We start from the raw sequence: 17,233 nt of genomic DNA, 5'->3' as shown, positions 1-17,233 counted from the left end.
ATAATTAGCATTCAGTAGAGATCAACTATACTTCAATGTGAGAAGCTGATAATCACTTAGCTGAGCTTGGTTCACATAAATACTTCCTTCCAGCATTCAAAACAGTATCAGCCAGCCTAAGTATGTAGTCAGAGTTATATACTTGCTTGTCTGGGTTTTAGGTCCATGTATTCCAGTCCAGGGGCTTATCACGTATGCATCTAAAATCAGAACTGTAAAACTTGTTCAGCCTGAAAAACAGCTGCTGATTTGAATTTAGTGAAGTCTAAAAGGTTTGAGTAAATGTTTCTTTCATCATCTCTTGATCTTCTGCAAAGAATCTACAGACTGGAAAGTACCATTCTTGGGAGAAGTATGAGCTGGGACAGGTCAGAAATATGCCAGGAAACATGCTAGTGTTTCAGGACAGTGCTCAAACCTGTGCTCTGGCTCTTTTTATTTTATTCATAACATGTAGCCCTCGCAGTTGGCTGCCAGTTTAGCAAGGATTGTGGTTTTTGCTACTGTACCCACTCCACCACACTGCAGGATGGGCTCTCTATGACTGTCAGCCTCAATATCTACTGGTGGAAATACCTCTGGCCCACAAAGAATTATTAGCATCAGGCACTTCTAGAGCAAAAAATAAATAGAACTTGAACAATTTCAGTTATGCAAAGTCTTTAAACTAATACTGTCAGAAAATAATGAAGCCAAGATCTCATATTTGTCAGAACCTCACCCAAAGTAGCCATAAGAATGTGATGATGTGGAGCAGACATAGCATAGATATCTATATTTTTCATATGGTTAATTAAACCCATAGAATCATTCTGTACATGCTAAGGTTTTATTTGTACTAGAATAAATAATTTATTTTTTTGAAAAAAAAAAAAAACCTGATAATTACTTCTCACTGTGCTTCTAATCATCAGTCTTTGATGTACATCTGTCTTTTAAGTACATCTATAACTTCCACTCAGGAAAAGCTTTTTATGGCAAGTAGCTTTTAAGCTACATGTTGTGTTTATTTCATATATTCTTTTTCCTTTTCTTCTTAAGAAAGCATCCACACGTTTTTCTTCAACTTTATCAATAAGTATGTACTTCAAATTTTTTTATGTAGGAAAAAAACTTCAGTTTTCAATTTAGTTTAGACTGGTTGTTTAAACTGTTGGTGGAGATTATAGTGCTGTCTTTCTTGCAGATGTATATCAAAGTAAAAAGATAATCTAATTTGTCCACTCCCCATGTATTATTAGACACCACGTTATACTACTGCTTATGTCATGTCATGCCAAAGCTGTATCCAGCCACTGTGTAAACAAGGGGGGAAGACCCTGTGGTGCTGAGAGCATCTGCAGCAAACTGTCCTAACAGAGATGCTGCGGAGCATTCCTTCCCCACCAAATCCATGTCTCTTAGGGAGGGAAAAAAGTATTTTTGTTGTTGTTGTTCAAGTCAGTGCTAAATATAAAAAAGTACATGGTTTTAAATATGACGTGTTTAAATACTGATGCACTTAGGGTTGAAATGAATACTCATCATGCAGTCTTTCAAGCATGTGAAACAGCTCATGTGGATAAATTGATGGTCAAAGGCTTTCTTCAGTTTAGTAAAATAATTTTCTATAAACCTCTGTTCAGTCTAGCATGGTTGCTGTGCATTGAGCCAGTGCAGCCACCCTGTAGGTGCTCCTGGCTCTGCAGCGGTGCCGGGGAAAGTAACACACTTGTGGTCCTCATTCAGTCCTGGGCCGAGCCTGGTGGGGGATCTGTAGCACCTGGGGCACCCTGAGCCCTCCGGTGGTGACAGCCTCACACATCGGTGGGTCAGCAACAGTTAATGAAGCTGCCTCTGCCTGCACAGCTGGGACAAGGTCACTACCAGGTGTGGGTACTGAGGAACAGCTGGGGCAAAACTGTCCTCAGCTGCTCCAGCTGGATCCAGAAAAGGGGCATTCCCATAATCCCAGTAATACTGGTTTCATTCTGGAAATACACCCTATTCAGGCTTCTCATGGCTCTTTCTAGACATGAACTTATATGGCGAAGGTGTATAACTAAGTGTAGGCTCTATGGCAGTCCCCTGATAGATCAGATCTTGTATGTGCTTATTACAGTTTTCAACGTAAAAATTTGTTAGGGACACACAGTTAAATCCAGCCCAGGTTGGTTTGTTTGTTGTTATTGATTTTGGTTTTGTCATAGCATCAGCAGGTAAGTTTATCCAAACAGAATTTCTTTCAAAGTAAAATTTCTTTGTGTGAGGACTAAGCCTATACATTTGTATGTGGAAAGCTTCTGCAAAGTCCTTTGAGTTCATTTTGGATTAATGTAGAAATGAAGCTAACAGATGCATCACGAAAGTCATGGGCAGGACTAACTACTGTACTTGAAAGGAGTATGCTCAAACTTAAGACTTCTATAGATCTATAGAGTTTTCTTTTCCACAAAAAAAAAATTAAAGCATGTGGTGGCTGGATGTCTAGGAAAGATGATGATGGCTTTAACACAGTTCAGTAAGCATTGTTATTTCTTTCAGCCAATTAAAAAGATAATTATCTGAGGAAAATGGGTAAACAATACAGTAGACCCAAAGAAAAATCCAGGTTGCTTTGTAAATGGGTCACATTCAAACACAATTAATTTTCACTTAATTAAGTGTGAAGTTATAGTCGAGGATCAAACAATTATAAAATAAGGAATGCATACCTGCAGGATGAGGAATGGCACCTAAAACCCAATGTTTCTCAGAAGAAATATTAACATGAGTTTGCAACAATGTTGAGAGAAAAATTTCAAATACAGTTCTTGGCTGCATAACTTTGTTAATAAGGAAAAAACACAATAAATAATTTCATCCTGTCTATGAGCAGAACTGTAACTTCCAGTCTGTGACTCGTATTTTATAGAAGATATTGGAATAACTGCCCAGTGTGCAGATAAGTCACAAACTTTATTTTAGAGCTACAAAATGAGCTTTAAAGAAAGGCGCACAAAGGCCAGCATATGTTTAACTTCTCAGAAAGATGATGAGCAGAGATTTATCTACAATGCATAAAGAGAAAGGTCTGATTGAGGAAAGGCATAATGAGGAGTAATACCTGGATATTAAAATTTAAGTTACCGAACAGGCACATATTTCTGGCGATGGAAGGATTAACTGCTGGGAGAAATTCCAAAGGAAATGGTGGATTCTCCATCTCCTCTTGTATTCAGATCTAGACTGGATGCATTCCCCCAACAAGTTACTAGCATTAACAGCATATGAGAAGAATGTTTGATGGCTTGTGTTTATATAAGAGATCTTACTACATATTTTATTTACTGCAATTCTCACCTGTGATCAGTGAGATCACTTCCAGCAGTGTGCCCAGGTGGCCAAAAAAGCCAACAACATCCTGGCTTGTATCAGGAATAGTGTGGCCAGCAGGACTAGAGAAGCAATGGTGCCCTTGTACTCGGCACTGGTGAAGCCCCACATTGAATCCTGTGTTCTGTTTCGGGCCCTACATCATAATAACGACACTGAGGTACTAGAGAGAGTTCAGAGAAGGGTGACGAAGCTGGTGAGGAGCGGCTGAGGGAAACAGGGCTGTTCAGCCTGGAGAAAAGGAGGCTGAGGGGAGACCTTATCGCTGTCTACAACTGCCTGGAAGGAGGTTGTAGCATGGAGGGGGTTGGTCTCTTCTCCCAAGCAGCAAGTGGTAGGACAAGAGGAAATGGCCTCAAGTTGTGCCAGGGGAGGTTTAGATTGGATGTTTGGAAAAAATTCCTCATAGAAATTGTCAGGCATTGGAACAGGCTGCCCAGGGAAGTGGTGGAGTCACCATCCCTGGAGGTATTTAAAAGGTGTTTAGATGAGGTTGTTAGGGACATGGTTTAATGATAGAGTTAGGTTACGTTATGGTTGGACTTGGTGATCCCAAGGGTTGCTTCTGACTGAAATCATTCTGTGAATCTATGAATTAGATTTTCTGCTTTTGGTTGTCTTCTAATTATATTCTGATTAACACTAAAAAAGAAAAAACAAAAAAGGAAAAAAAATGCCTATCAATAACTCAATATCTGCAATAAAAAAAAATTAAACCCCTTTCGCCAAAACCCATTAACCACCGTATTTTTTAAAGGCTTGTGTTACCTTGAGCAAAATTATTTTTCCAGGGAGCAGGAATTTCATGAGTGGTATAAACCAGTCTATTGCCTTAAGAGGGGGCGATCCTGTGATCTGTTTATGCATTACTTTGGAGAAAGCTGAGAAGAGATACTTTTAAACTCAGTTTATCTCAGGTCCTTGATCCTGTTTTACTGATATTTCCTCCTGTCCTCAGACAGCTCATCTTGAAGCCTCAAGTCCCCGTTGGTCAAAAAAGTTTAGTTGACACTTCACAGCAGCATAGGGACAGTTTAAGAGCTGCTTGTGTGGGGGCTTTTTGGGGCTGCAGGCACAAAGTCTTTCCTGTGACAAGAATTATGCAGAGAGTTGAAGCAAACATTTCTCAAACACTCAGAAAAAAATCCAAGAGGAAGTATGAAGAAAATTGGTTCAATAGTTTTAAATTTATGATGAATGTTTGTGCAGTTTAATAGTCCAGAGTTGGAGGTGGCCCCCCCAGACACTGCCTGTGTGCCGGAATCACGGCTGGGCTCTCAACCAGGGGTACAGCAAAGCTCTGCGTACATGGTGCCAAAAAATGAAAATAGGCTTAACGGTATTTCTTTATGAAATAGAACAGACAATAACACAAACAGCTGGTGGTCATACAGCTTCTCTTTTTTTCACGTTCCAGACCAACTCTGTCAGGCAGCATGAAACAGTCAGTGCCTGATATTTTAGTCTGCATAAGTCTCCTCTAAAACTAGAAGAAGTTACACACTGTGTATGTGCTGGTGAACATACAGTTGTTTGCCTATTTGAATACCAGTTTTGGGGTAAGGATGAACCATGGTTTTCCCTGGAGTGCTGAATCTCTCCCTTTGGTCCAGGTGTTCCTTTCCACAGTTCTCTCCATGCCATGTTTGCAGCAGAAAAAATAGCATCAGTGTCCTGGGGAGCTGTGCTGCCCCTTCCCATGCAGGCAGAGGACGCACTCAGGTGCAGTGGGACTGTGTTACAGTGGGACCCTCATCCTCATGCCTTTTGGCTTCCTTGCAGAACTCTTTATCCAAACATGAAAGCATGGCTTCAAAAGTTTGTCCAGAACATAGCTAACAGAATGCAGTCAAGATTTTATGTTCCTAACTTCATTAAAAAAAAAGAAGTTTGTACTGCCGTGGGCCATAAAGCTGTTTCTGAAGTTGTGGCAGTGGTTTGATGATACTAGTATGCAAACAAAAGCTTTAGCAAGCTAAAGTGCTGTATTGGATATTGTATGTATCCATTTTTTATAAATGGCTGTGCAGTATTTATTTTAGTATCTTTGAAAAGCTGATGTCTGACTATTGGAAAACAAGATTTAGTGTAAAAAGTACCCTTTCTCCAGCTTCTGATAGTGAATAAAGCTTCTTTAGCAATATGATGTGGAATTAACTGATTACAGCGTGAACCAGCCCCGCATGCCTATGAATGGCAGGTCCTCATAGGCATCATGTTATTAGAAATAATAGATTCATCTTCACTGATTGGTTTTCAGTTGTTATTCGGAAGGAGTCTTCCTGCTGGATAGTACTTTATTCCATCAACACATGTCCGATTTAGCCTCTTTTCTCACAGGACTTCAGTAGGATTACCTGTGCATTACTTGAAGAGAGGCAGAAATGATAATTAAAACTATTTTTTGAGCTGTTTCAGTTAAAAAAATAAAAGGGGGCGGGGAGAAGAAAAAGTCATGGAACAAAATTGTTCCTCAGTTCTTGACCAGAATCCCTAAAGGGAATTAAAAAAGACAAACCCTTCAGAACTAGATAGTATTTCACAGGAGGAAAACAACCCTAAAAGAATAACAGCTTCTCAGTCTAATCTCTCTCTCTGTAAGAAAGCCTTAATTGAACAAAACATTGTTTCCAGCATGAAGTTCAGCCTTGCAGATGCTGCAAATAGATGTTGTCTCAATATAATTTATTTTCTATTCATTATATGATGAATAAAGATAAAATTAATTAAATTGGTTAATAAAAGGGGAAATGCAAGAAAAAACCTGCTGGACAGAGGGAGTTACAGGTCAGATCAAGTGTCTAATCAAACCTAGTGAAGTTCAAAGCCATTTAGTTCTTACCTGTAGTTGTTGCGTATAGAGTTAAAATATATATACACATTCATGCATATTCTTGACTGTATAGAAATACTTTTAATTGTTTTGAAATGTGAAAGGAAGGAAAACAAACCAACTCAGCCTTTCATTGGAAATATTTTTTTTGGATCTGATTGCAAAACATCAGATCTGATGTAGTGTGGACCAAGATAAGAATAGTGAGTACCCTGCATGAAACTGATGTTCATATCATTTGAATTCTGAGATAATTCTACATTAGATAAACATTTTTGCCTGCATTGAAGACCCACCTGCTTTCGTACAACTGTGACTGAAAGGATGATGGGACCCAACATTTAAATATCTATACTATTCTGTTAAACACAAGTCTTCTAGCAAAATTTTCTGAGAATTTCCATGTCACCTTGGATTTGGCAGTTTTCCTCTCCCCCCACTCTCACTTTCTTCTCTGAGTCTGTATGTGTGAAGTCCTAATTGCAATTTTAATTTTATTTAATAAGTAGAATCACTTGACTTATGTTCTAGGTAGAGCAAATGGGTATTTCTGCAAAGAAAAATCAATATTCTTTGAATGATCGAAGTGGAAGTCAGTTTTCAGTTAATGTTTCACCGCCATCTACTGTACATGTTGGGGAAATGCATTTCAGCAATGTAAGACAGCTCTTCTGCCAGTGAATTTTCCCTAAAGTCGTGGAAAAATCCATTAAATTCTCAATAGTCTGTGACATGTAAATTCTGTTCTTTGTGGAGGAATCCATATTTCTTAAACACATGACAAAGTCTGATGATACTCGATATTGCCAAGAAGGAAAGAACATCAGATTTTAGTTTTGGTTAGTTAGTTTTTATTCAGGCCAGATAAAAAGTAGATGTGTGCTTTGTTTATTCTTGCCTTAAATAGTAAAACTTTTAATTTCTTAGTGAATATGGCAAAACAACAACAAAAAAAGTAGGTAGGATTAAGACAGAGAAACTTGGGGTATTTTTTTTTAGTAGTGGAATTATTTTGGTTCTTTCAAATTGACTTTCACCTCAACAGTTGATGTCTGGTGTTATTACACAAACACTAAGTATACGCATTATTAAGTGTTGTTTGAGTTATAATAATTCACCCAAAGTTGTGAAATTATTAAATTGAAAATAAAATATCAGGATTCTGCCTGTCATAAACTGAATAAGATATCATACAGGTTAGCTCTGCACTACAGTGCTTTCATATTGATTTGTGTAGAAATTACAAAGTTTATTGCATACAGAAATTTCCATGATTTTCACCAGTGAAGCTGACTTCAAATAGATAAGAATGTTTGAAAAATATCTAGCCTGTTATTGCAAAAGCTGTAAAAGCTTTATTAATTTCAATAGACTAGGAATATATGTAATTTATGCTATTAACTATTAGTATTGCACCAAAAAGTGCAAAACCACTTGGGAGCTGAAGAAATGCCTTCATTTATTTCTTTGTATCACTTGTGATAAAGTCTGTAGTTATGATATATATTTTTATTTTTTAATTCAGTAATTGATTTAGGACCTAATTTGCTTAAGATTTTTCAACCCTTGCGAATGAAGAGAGAATGATAAAATCTTTTTTTTTTTGGTGGTGTCCATTGTTACCAGATTACATTGCTTTTCAAATATTAATTAACCCATCTTTACAAATTCTGATATTTTGGGATTCAAAATGGTGTTGTGGGCAGCTGATGTACTTGGTGTGATTGCAAGATCTGTTCTGTTGTCTTCAGAGGCCATAAAGGGTAATGATGCCCATGGCATCTGGTTTGCCACATGAGTAAAGTTCTTTGCATCCTCTTCCTGTGGGTCACTTGTCAGCATTGGTTTGTAAATCACACTTTAGAAAGAGGTTGACTTTGTAGCAGTGTAGAATTTTTTCTTTCATTGAGTGTGTGTTTATAAGATTTCTTAACAATTTGTGCATTTCCCTGGCAGTTTCAGTATCCAAAAATTTTAACCCGACTGAAAGCCCCAGGAAATAAATTACCTCTGGGGAATAATTTCTGGACTGAATCCTTTATTTGCCTGGTTCTTGGCCTTTTGGAGTCACTGTTTATGTGTAGTTTAATGTGCACTGCAAACAGGGAGTAAATGTTGAGGCATCCCTGGGTCTGTGCAGGACAGAAGTTGTCCTGCCAGAGAGAGGGCTACTCCAGAAGCTCACATCTGCCATCTTTCTCTTGATTTGAGCTGACTGGTTAATCACTGAGTATCTCTATCACCTTTCCAATGCTGCCATTAGTTTCCCTAGTGCTTGCCATCCTTCAGTGATATAACTTGAGTGTTACTGTGCAGAGGAGATGCTGTCCTGCATGGGGTCTATGATAGAACTGCAGCCATAGGAGAATGGTCTACTACTATGCAACATTGAGCTCCTAAAAGGACAAATGAAAGGGAAGAAAAGATCACAAAGGTGTATTTAGCAAGGTCTACTATTTTCCCAGGACATCATTGTGCCTTTGCTGCTGGCAGTGAAAATTCTGTATATGAAAATCCAGGCAAGGGAAGCAGGAAGGCACTTTAAGTCCCATTATTCAGTAGTCATCCATACAAGAGAAAATATTTAACATTTTGATATCTCTAAGATAATTTGTATATGAAAATACTGAAAGGCTGTGAGGTGTTACACTATGAAATAAAGCTGCAGGTGGTGGTGTGGTTTTGGTTTTTTTTGTTGTTTTTTTTTTTTTTTTTCCCTTTTCTTAAATGTTTTCAATTCAAATCCTTGCTGCCCTCATGTGGATGCGTACTGTGTTTTCTCCATCTGCTGAAACTAGCAATGGATAGATTTTGTTCAGAAGAGCAGTACATACAACAGTATTTACACAGCAGCTGAAGGACACCTCAGATACTGAACTGATGCTGTCTGTCTGGGCCAGGGATATCGAACAATGGGGCTGGGAGTCCCTGTGCATACATTTGCTGCATTTTAGTTCTAGAGAACCAGAACTGCCCTGAGTGTGAGGAATCTGCTGCCCAAACTCTATCTGGAGAAAGCTGCCTTTGCAGCTGACAGAAGGTGATGAAGGCTCCTTCTGAACCAGGTAATGACTATCCCAAATTGACCAGGCGGGTCCAACTAGAAGGAATATGCAGTATTTCCAAACACCTTTCAGCTCAGGGTATGAGACAAACTAGAGAAGCGAGCATAAGCTCTTAGTCTACCAGCACACAGCAGTTGTAGGAGCAATACTGATAAAATAGCAGAAAAATAATGAAAAATAATCCAACAAGAGCCCAGTTAAATAATGATTTTAGTAGCTGTTACTATTGGATGCATGGGCAGTTGCTGTATGTATTAGCACAAATAATATTTTTTTGAGAATTCATGTTGGAATTGCATTATTACCTAGAAGTTCCTGTACTGTTACCTATATATTATCATTGTATTATTTGTCCATCTACCTACCAGAACCAAGTGGTTCAAATGAAACTTTAATGAATAACACTGTAAAGATACCAACCATTGGCATAAGTTACTCAGAAAATTAGGACTTTCTCTTTGGTAATTTATAAAGCAAATAGCAAAACTGAGATTTATAACATTGCAATAAAGGGTTTAACTAATGGCTTTGTCAATCTTCCTTCTGTAAAATAACCTGTGAAGAAACATGAGATACAGAGTGATAGGTAAGCTTTTAAGGCTTTTATTTGCTAGATACTTGAAAACCAAATTCAGCTAAGTTTCAGATCCTTCTTAGGTCCTCGACTTTTCAATATATACATGACTTTACAGAGTATTAAACAAATTCTGTAAATTACAATCAGAGCTGACTATAATAAAAAACCATGAGGAGCCCTCTTTTAGACAGTCAGACATAAAAAATGCTTTTCAAGGAAAAGTTAGTTAGCTGGTTAGTATGGAAGGGAAAATGCAATCAAAACAAAAACAGGAATACAGTAACCTGAGCAGCACTCAGATATCCTGCACTTTGCATTAATTATTTGTGTTTGCTCCCATTGCTGTTATCAACATAGGCTTTCAAAAATAGATTGTCTGCAGTTATACAGATTGAAGATGACACCCTATGTGGAGGCCTGTAACTTGGAAAGGAGAGGCAAGGCATGTGGCTGTCTGCCAGGTGACAAGCAGGAGGGTTACCACTAGGAAGGATATGCTGTTGCTTAAAGAGATGCGCTGGCTGTGAATCCCAGGTGGCTTCACTGAATGTTTTGCTCGCTCAGGTGATGTTTCTGATCAGGAGGGGTTTATAGCCTAGGTAGATCAGACTTAATATCTCATACCTTTTCACTTTCTGTCCTGTGCAGCGATACTGTAACCTGTTATTGATAGTGGTAAAACCCCTCTAGTGAGACAGAGTCCTTTTGCTCTCCCTTCTCGTTTGCTTCAGCCAAGAATTGCCTTCTGTGTGGGACAGCGAGTTCTGGACTATAACACACCACTGCTAAAAGCCCACCTGCCCCAGCAAAGCCAAGCGCAGCAGAGCCCAGCTGCTTCCTACAGAGAGTGGGGCTCAGGGTCTAGGCTCTTGCTCTCAGGAGCAGTGGGCACGGCGAGGTGTCGGGGGTGTGCAAGGCTCCTTGGGGACAAGGTTCTCCACACCTGACCCATGGCACAGAGCGGACGGAGCCACTGCCATCCTGGCCCCAGGGGAGTGCCTCCTCCGCCAGCTGTCCTCGCCCCACTGCCCTCCAGCTGGGGAAACGGGAGAGTTTGGCTCCTGGATCCTCTTTGAGGATCTACTTTCCATATCAAACATCATGTTCTTCAAGAGACATCTGTAGCAGGGTATTCAGAAGTTACTTCTGTTCACTGTGCTTCTGCTGACAAAATAAGCATGATAACTGAAATCTGAATTTAATAAAAGTTCTCACGCGTGGTGACTCCAGCTGCATGCTTTGTTTGAACTTTCTAGTCTTTACAGTCACTCTTTTCTTGCTAATCTCTAATCTCTATTGCACTCTTGTAACAATATGGGAGCCAATGGTTAGCCAAGAAATAACTTTTATATTCAGTTTTCTGGTTAAAATGACAGTTGGAATTTGGGACTCAGCATCCCCAGCCATCTGGATTTTCTCTGTGTGGTGTGTAATATTGTCCTGAAAATAATGAAACTTACTCTGTAAAACAGGGCACTTGGAAATGTAGTGAGCAACCAAAAAGCTCACTAACAGGAGAACAAGTTGTCAGGTATCAACAGCTCGGTGGAATTGGCCTCTGTATGGGTGGCTACTCCATGGCACCTGTAAAAGAAGGTAATTTGCCTTTGGGATGCCCTGGGGCAAACACAGTACGGGGACAGTTGCTGCAGAGCAGCAGAAACACCATTTGTTGTGCATTGATGTCAAATCATTGAAAACTAGTCCAGTCCATTTCTGTTTTAGGGATATTGTATGGAGAGCATACTGGCAATTTGATTTGTGTTACAGAAGCTACTTTGTAAGGCTTAGACAAAGATACCAAGTGGGTTGTGTGTCATTTTATCTGTGCATCTCAAAGTTTTCAGAGGAAAAATAATAGGATCTTTCACTACCTTAAACTTACGGTAAGAATTGGGTTAAAAAAATTAGAGTATTTAAAATGCAAGTTAGAATACAGTGTTGAGCTCTTCATTTATCCCTATTCTGATGCTTTTCAATATACCAACTAGTAGAATCACGTCATAAAATTTTGATATCTAAATTTCTGTAATTCAAACCATCTTGTTGTAATGCCATTTTGTGTCACATATTCCTTCCCTCTGACCTCATTAGGTGTGCCGAGTCATTAGATACAGTGTTACTAAAGAGTTTTAACTGAAAAGCTGCTTTGATTAATGATTGGTTGGACTGAGGTTTTACTGTGTAGGATTAACTAGATTTAAAAATGGCAAAATGCCATAGTAGCATTAATGCCAGACTTTAATGAGAAGCAGAACTAAACTCCAAGGACCCTTATGATTCTAATATGGACTAAACTCATGTGCTCATTACCTTAATGCCCTGTCCTATTTTACAGACAAGTATTCCAAAAATGCCTTGAGAATAGTAGCCTGGCCAGCATATTACAAATATGTCATCTGAAGTATACAACCCTTTATTTTTAATGAATCGGCAATTTTGATAGGTTTTTAATCAGATTATTTAGTGTTATTATCAAATAAAGAAAAATGATTCACACTGGTTTGGCTCTTTTGAATTATGAAACAATATGGAAGTAAGACAAAGCCAGAATAGCAAAACTTTCTCCCAGTTAATAATGGACTGACAATGTAGATCAAAAATGCATTTACATATTTTCATGTAATCTGCTACTTGGATTTCCTTTTACTGTATTTTTAAGTTCATTTAGTCCTCCTGAAAATTTATGAAGTTGACACCTCTAGAGATTAATAACCATGTTTTTTACCATTGATTGCATATTCCAGTATATGATACTGCCAAGAAAACCCAGACTTGTTCTCGCTCCAGACAGTGTTCAGTCGTATTCTTAAATCCTACTAGACTTGGTAGGAGTTAAGCATATACTTAAAAGGTAAAACACTGCTGAATGATGGCCTTTGTATCCAGCATTTTTTCAGTCCGTGGTTTCTTTGTTGAGATAATCAAAGGGCACTGCTCTATTATTAGAGCTGAACAGGAAAAGAACTTTCTTATCCTGGTAGCCTGAGAGTTTTTTTCCTGCATTGATTCTGATTTCCCAGTTTTGGTTATCTTTCAGTGAACTCCAGTGAATAGTAAGAAGCGTGTAATGAAATTTTTGTTTCTGCACAGTAATACACTGTGAGAATTAGGCACAGCGTACTAATAAGCGATAGCAACAGTTCTTAGCAGAGATGGCACTGTTTCTGCCAAAACATGTAGTACAATGTCCAACCAAATACTTGGACTGTAATGCTTAATTCCTCATTGAAATCACAGATATATTGGACTTGACTTAAATAAGATTACTCACTCCAGTGAGTTTATGCAAGGGTCTAAGGCACGTATCCAGCTGTCAGTGAGTTAGGATCCTACGTACTCGTTTGGCTCCGGGCCCCAGGCACTTGCATAACGTTGCTTGCGTGAGTTACCCAGCCAAAAGTGAGACCTACCTCAACGTGGTTACTCATACCAGCAAAATTGTGCCTGTGGACAAGTGATGATAGTCGAGCATCCTGCTTCCTCTTGTATCACACAAAAAACTTCTGTTTTCACTGGTGATTGAAGCTCACTAGCCAGCAGTCCCCATTGATAATTTCTGTATCACTGGGTTTTTCAATATAATATATGTCTAATATAATTTCTGAATTCTTTACTCAATTGAGTTTTTTTTTGTTTGTTTGTTTGTTTTGTTTTTGTTTTTCAGGGAGAAGACCAACAAAAACAAAGGACAAGAAAAAGAAGAAAAAGAATTTGATGGAAAGGGCTCAGAAGCAGCACAGCATCTTTTTAGCAACAGATAAAACAAGCCAGTAAAGACTTGATTTTCTTTAATATATATTTTTTTTGGAAGTGCACAAAAGCTGCTATATGCTCCTGCCCATGGATGCACTATGATTCAGCTGCTTTGACAGTATTGGTGGCAAATAACTTGTGAAAAAAAAAGCCCACAAGCTTGTTTGTTTTATTTATATATTTTTTTTAATTTTATTTTTTCCTCTCATTTTTGACCTAAAAGACTTAAGGTCAGGAGCGCACTGAGTTGAATCAGTGGAACTGGTGCTGAAGTGCATCAAAGATTTTGTCCTGAGTGCCTGGTCAACATGTTGCCACAGAAGGGAAGCAAGAAAGAAGCCTCTGAATCACCATAAGCGGACTTGTGCATATTTAAGTAAAAAAAAAGGAAGTCTCAGAGGTGTAGGTACTATTGCATTTATGGCCTTTGTTTCCTATATTTGTACATTTCAAGAGTAAATGGATATGACTTACCTACTTAGAGTTAATGGACATTGTTCTCAGCACCTGCTACATTGAAACAGTTGTATAATAAAACTGCTTTAACACAATATACCACAGGAGTTACTGCTTAGACTTAGAGAAGCACAACAGACTCTGTGTACATATTACTCTGTCCACATATAAATGAACATATTTACTGTACATCTATGCATTTTTATGTATAATACTTTATACATGTTTAAAGTTATGTCCTTTTGGTTCTAGTAATATACTTTAAAATAATCCAGTAAATGTTTACTTTTTACTATGTTTTAAGTATCTTCTCATATTTCTCAATAGTTACAAACTGGATTTTTTTTCTCACTTGTAAAGCACATTCAGATGGCTAAACTACCTTGTACTGACTCTCGCTATGGGGTGTCAGCTCTGAAGTATACTTGTCAGACTAGTAAACCGCAAATCTTTTCTGCTATTTTGTACCCTCACCCTCAGTGTATTTTGTCTCAGAAAAAGAACTGTAGCTTTTCTAAAGGTGAGGCATGATGATGATGATAGATGTTTTGAGAGTCAGAAAAGAAATTACATGGAAAGTTCTTGGTATCTGAGATTGTATATGTAGTTTTTTTTCAAATATAATGCACAATGTTTTATTTCTGTTAGTCCTGATCCAGTCAGATACAGCAAAAATTACCTGAATAACAAAAGAAAAAGCTATGTGAGTTCAGTCATCCAAAATTATAGCAAACACTGATGTCCTAGGATTGCCAGTTATTTGTTTAGCAAATTTAATCTGCATCTGGTGTTTGTTTTGAGTTTGTTTTGGGAAGGGTGGAGAGAATTTTCTGTGTAGGAAGTTAAAATGGCTTGCAATGTGTAATTTGGTAATGTATCATTATTGGGCTTGCATTCAAGGAGATTTTTGAATATCTGCTGGGAAAAGCCCTCATTAAGTTGCTGTTATTTATATTGTCACTTAGATAAGTTATTCCAGTTCTAGGACTAAAACTTGCATAATACCTACACAAAGCAAGGAAAAAGTAAAGCAGCCCACAGCCCCCTACAAACCTTTTTTTTTGATATGTGTTTTAGAAAAATCCCACAAATCTCAGTTATAGTTTCATGGATTATATGCTTTACAAACAAACTAGGGAAATAAAACCTCTATAAGCACAAATATATCCATATTTAGCTAGGACAAGTGTTGCTACAAAACTGTGCTGTAGTTGGGCACATATGAATGTTCCATGAAACCACTTGTGGACTTTCACTTAACTATGAGGTTTTCATCATCTTTCATTTAGAATATGTTCATTTTTTACCTAGAATGTAATAATGTTAAAGACAGTAAGATTTTTCTGATCTTGGGCTGGTATTTTGGACATTAAATGCTCACTTCAAAAAAAATGACAATTAAGAACTGTAGCTGCCTATTTGCTTACTGGTTATCAAATTTGGCTGTAAGTGCAGTGAATGCCCTCATACAACCCTTTTAGTAGTAGTTACAAGTCCTGTATTAGGCATGTCATGGAAAGAATGTTACAAAATACAATAAAATGATGTCACGAGCTTCTGAGTTAAATGTTTTTGTTCTTTATTTTAAAGAGTGTATTTCTTTGGGATAGCATACACATGGAAGAATTGGAGAAGGTATGTGGACAGAGATTTTCTCCCACTGGGGTGGAAAATTTGAGAGGTTTCCAAACAGCTATTTTGTTGACACTTACAACATGTTTGAAAAGGCCCTGTACATCAGATATACATTGATTTATCTTGTCCCAGTCACCTTCATATTCAGAGATTCCTTGAGAGTGTAGATACAAAAAAATCATCCCTAATTAACAAGTTCCCTCATGTGTAGTTTCCTTTTCTCTTAGACATCTGTTTTTATCCTGCCTTTTTATGGCAGATCCTATCAATGTATTCAGAGCTATGGGGTTTATATAGGATCATACTTCTCCTGAGATTGGAAAGGATCATTCCTTGGAACGGAGTTAGGAAAAGGTTCTTAACTGATTGGGTGGTCAGTCACTGTAACAGGCTCCCCAGGGAATTGGCCACAGCAGCAAGCCTGTCAGAGTTCAAGGAGCATCTGGATGATGCTCTTAGTCATATGGTTTAGTTTTGGGGAGTCCTGCAAGGAGGAGAGAGTTGGTCTCTATTGTCCTTATGGGTCCCTTCCAACTTGAAATATTCTATGATTCTCTTAGCTTGAGAGATCATCTAGTCCCAATCTCTGTTTGAAACAGGGCTAACCTCAAAGATATATCAAATCTGCATGAGTTGCAGGATTTTACAGCCTCTCTAGTCAGTGTTGCCAAGTTTGGCCACCTTCACAGGGATTTTTTTTTGTTGTGATTTGTGTATGTTGCCTCTTGTCCTTTTGCTGTGCACTTCTCTGACGAGCTGAGCTCAGTCTTCTCTGTAAGTCCTGATCAGGTAGCTGAAAACTGCTGCTGGATTCCTCTTTAGCCTCCTCCAGGTGAAGCACCCACAGTGTCTTTGGCCTCTCTTTGGATGTTTTGTGCTCCAGCCCCCTACTATTTTAGTGACTTACTCCATTCCTCTCTCATGCTGAGTACCCCAAACCAGACACAGTACTCCAGTGGTGACCTCCTGAGTGCTGGGTAAAGGAGGTCCAGCCTCTCCTGGACCACAGCCTTTTGGGACTCCAGAGATGATCCTCACGATGGTGTCTTTCACAGTTGTGCTGGGATGCTTGGAGAACTGGGGACAGCTCTGGGAGAGGACTGGTTTATGCTACTGCTTCAGGATCTTCAAACAGATCCTGTTTCTTGATAAAGTGAAGAAGGTCAGGTTTTCAAAGCTGGATACCATGAAAACCACCTGTGCCCATTCTGACTCTTATTTCCTTTAAAGCTGCTCAGAAGTGTGCTTATAAACGTCTTCTTTTCTGGTAAGCAACTGAGCGAGTACAGATGCCACCTTTTCCCCTGTCAGAGGTGTCAGTACTTTTTGAATCTTAACTGTTTCCCTCAAACGGTGGAAGGATTCAGAGCAGTGCAGCTTCTATCTTCACAAGGTGTTTATGCCCGTAGTTTAATGATTAGCTATTGAAAATCTGTTTGAGACTAGAAAAAATTCAAGTTAGTAGGATAAAGAAATTTCCATGCTGTAACCATCAGTTTAAAAAAGTGTTTCGTTGCTATGATGTGCAAGACATTTTATATCTTTTTCACCTGTCAC

The 17,233-nt window shown here is 38.4% G+C and overlaps 1 protein-coding gene across 3 annotated transcripts in view; it reads left to right on the top strand.

Annotated features, from left to right (window-relative positions):
* RSPO2 (R-spondin 2) overlaps positions 1-15,602 on the top strand; it is a 103,857-nt gene extending 88,255 nt beyond the window's left edge. For all 3 annotated transcript variants that reach the window (XM_065054255.1, XM_065054257.1, XM_065054254.1), the window contains exon 6: positions 13,497-15,602. In XM_065054255.1, the coding sequence (XP_064910327.1) occupies positions 13,497-13,606 (110 nt within the window). In that variant the 3' untranslated portion in view covers positions 13,607-15,602. The remainder of the gene's footprint in view (positions 1-13,496) is intronic.
* Positions 15,603-17,233: the final 1,631 nt, after the last annotated feature.

This window comes from Columba livia, chromosome 2 (assembly GCF_036013475.1).
Source record: "Columba livia isolate bColLiv1 breed racing homer chromosome 2, bColLiv1.pat.W.v2, whole genome shotgun sequence".
NCBI classification, from domain to species: domain Eukaryota; kingdom Metazoa; phylum Chordata; class Aves; order Columbiformes; family Columbidae; genus Columba; species Columba livia.
This window is presented reverse-complemented; position numbering and strand designations above follow the sequence as displayed.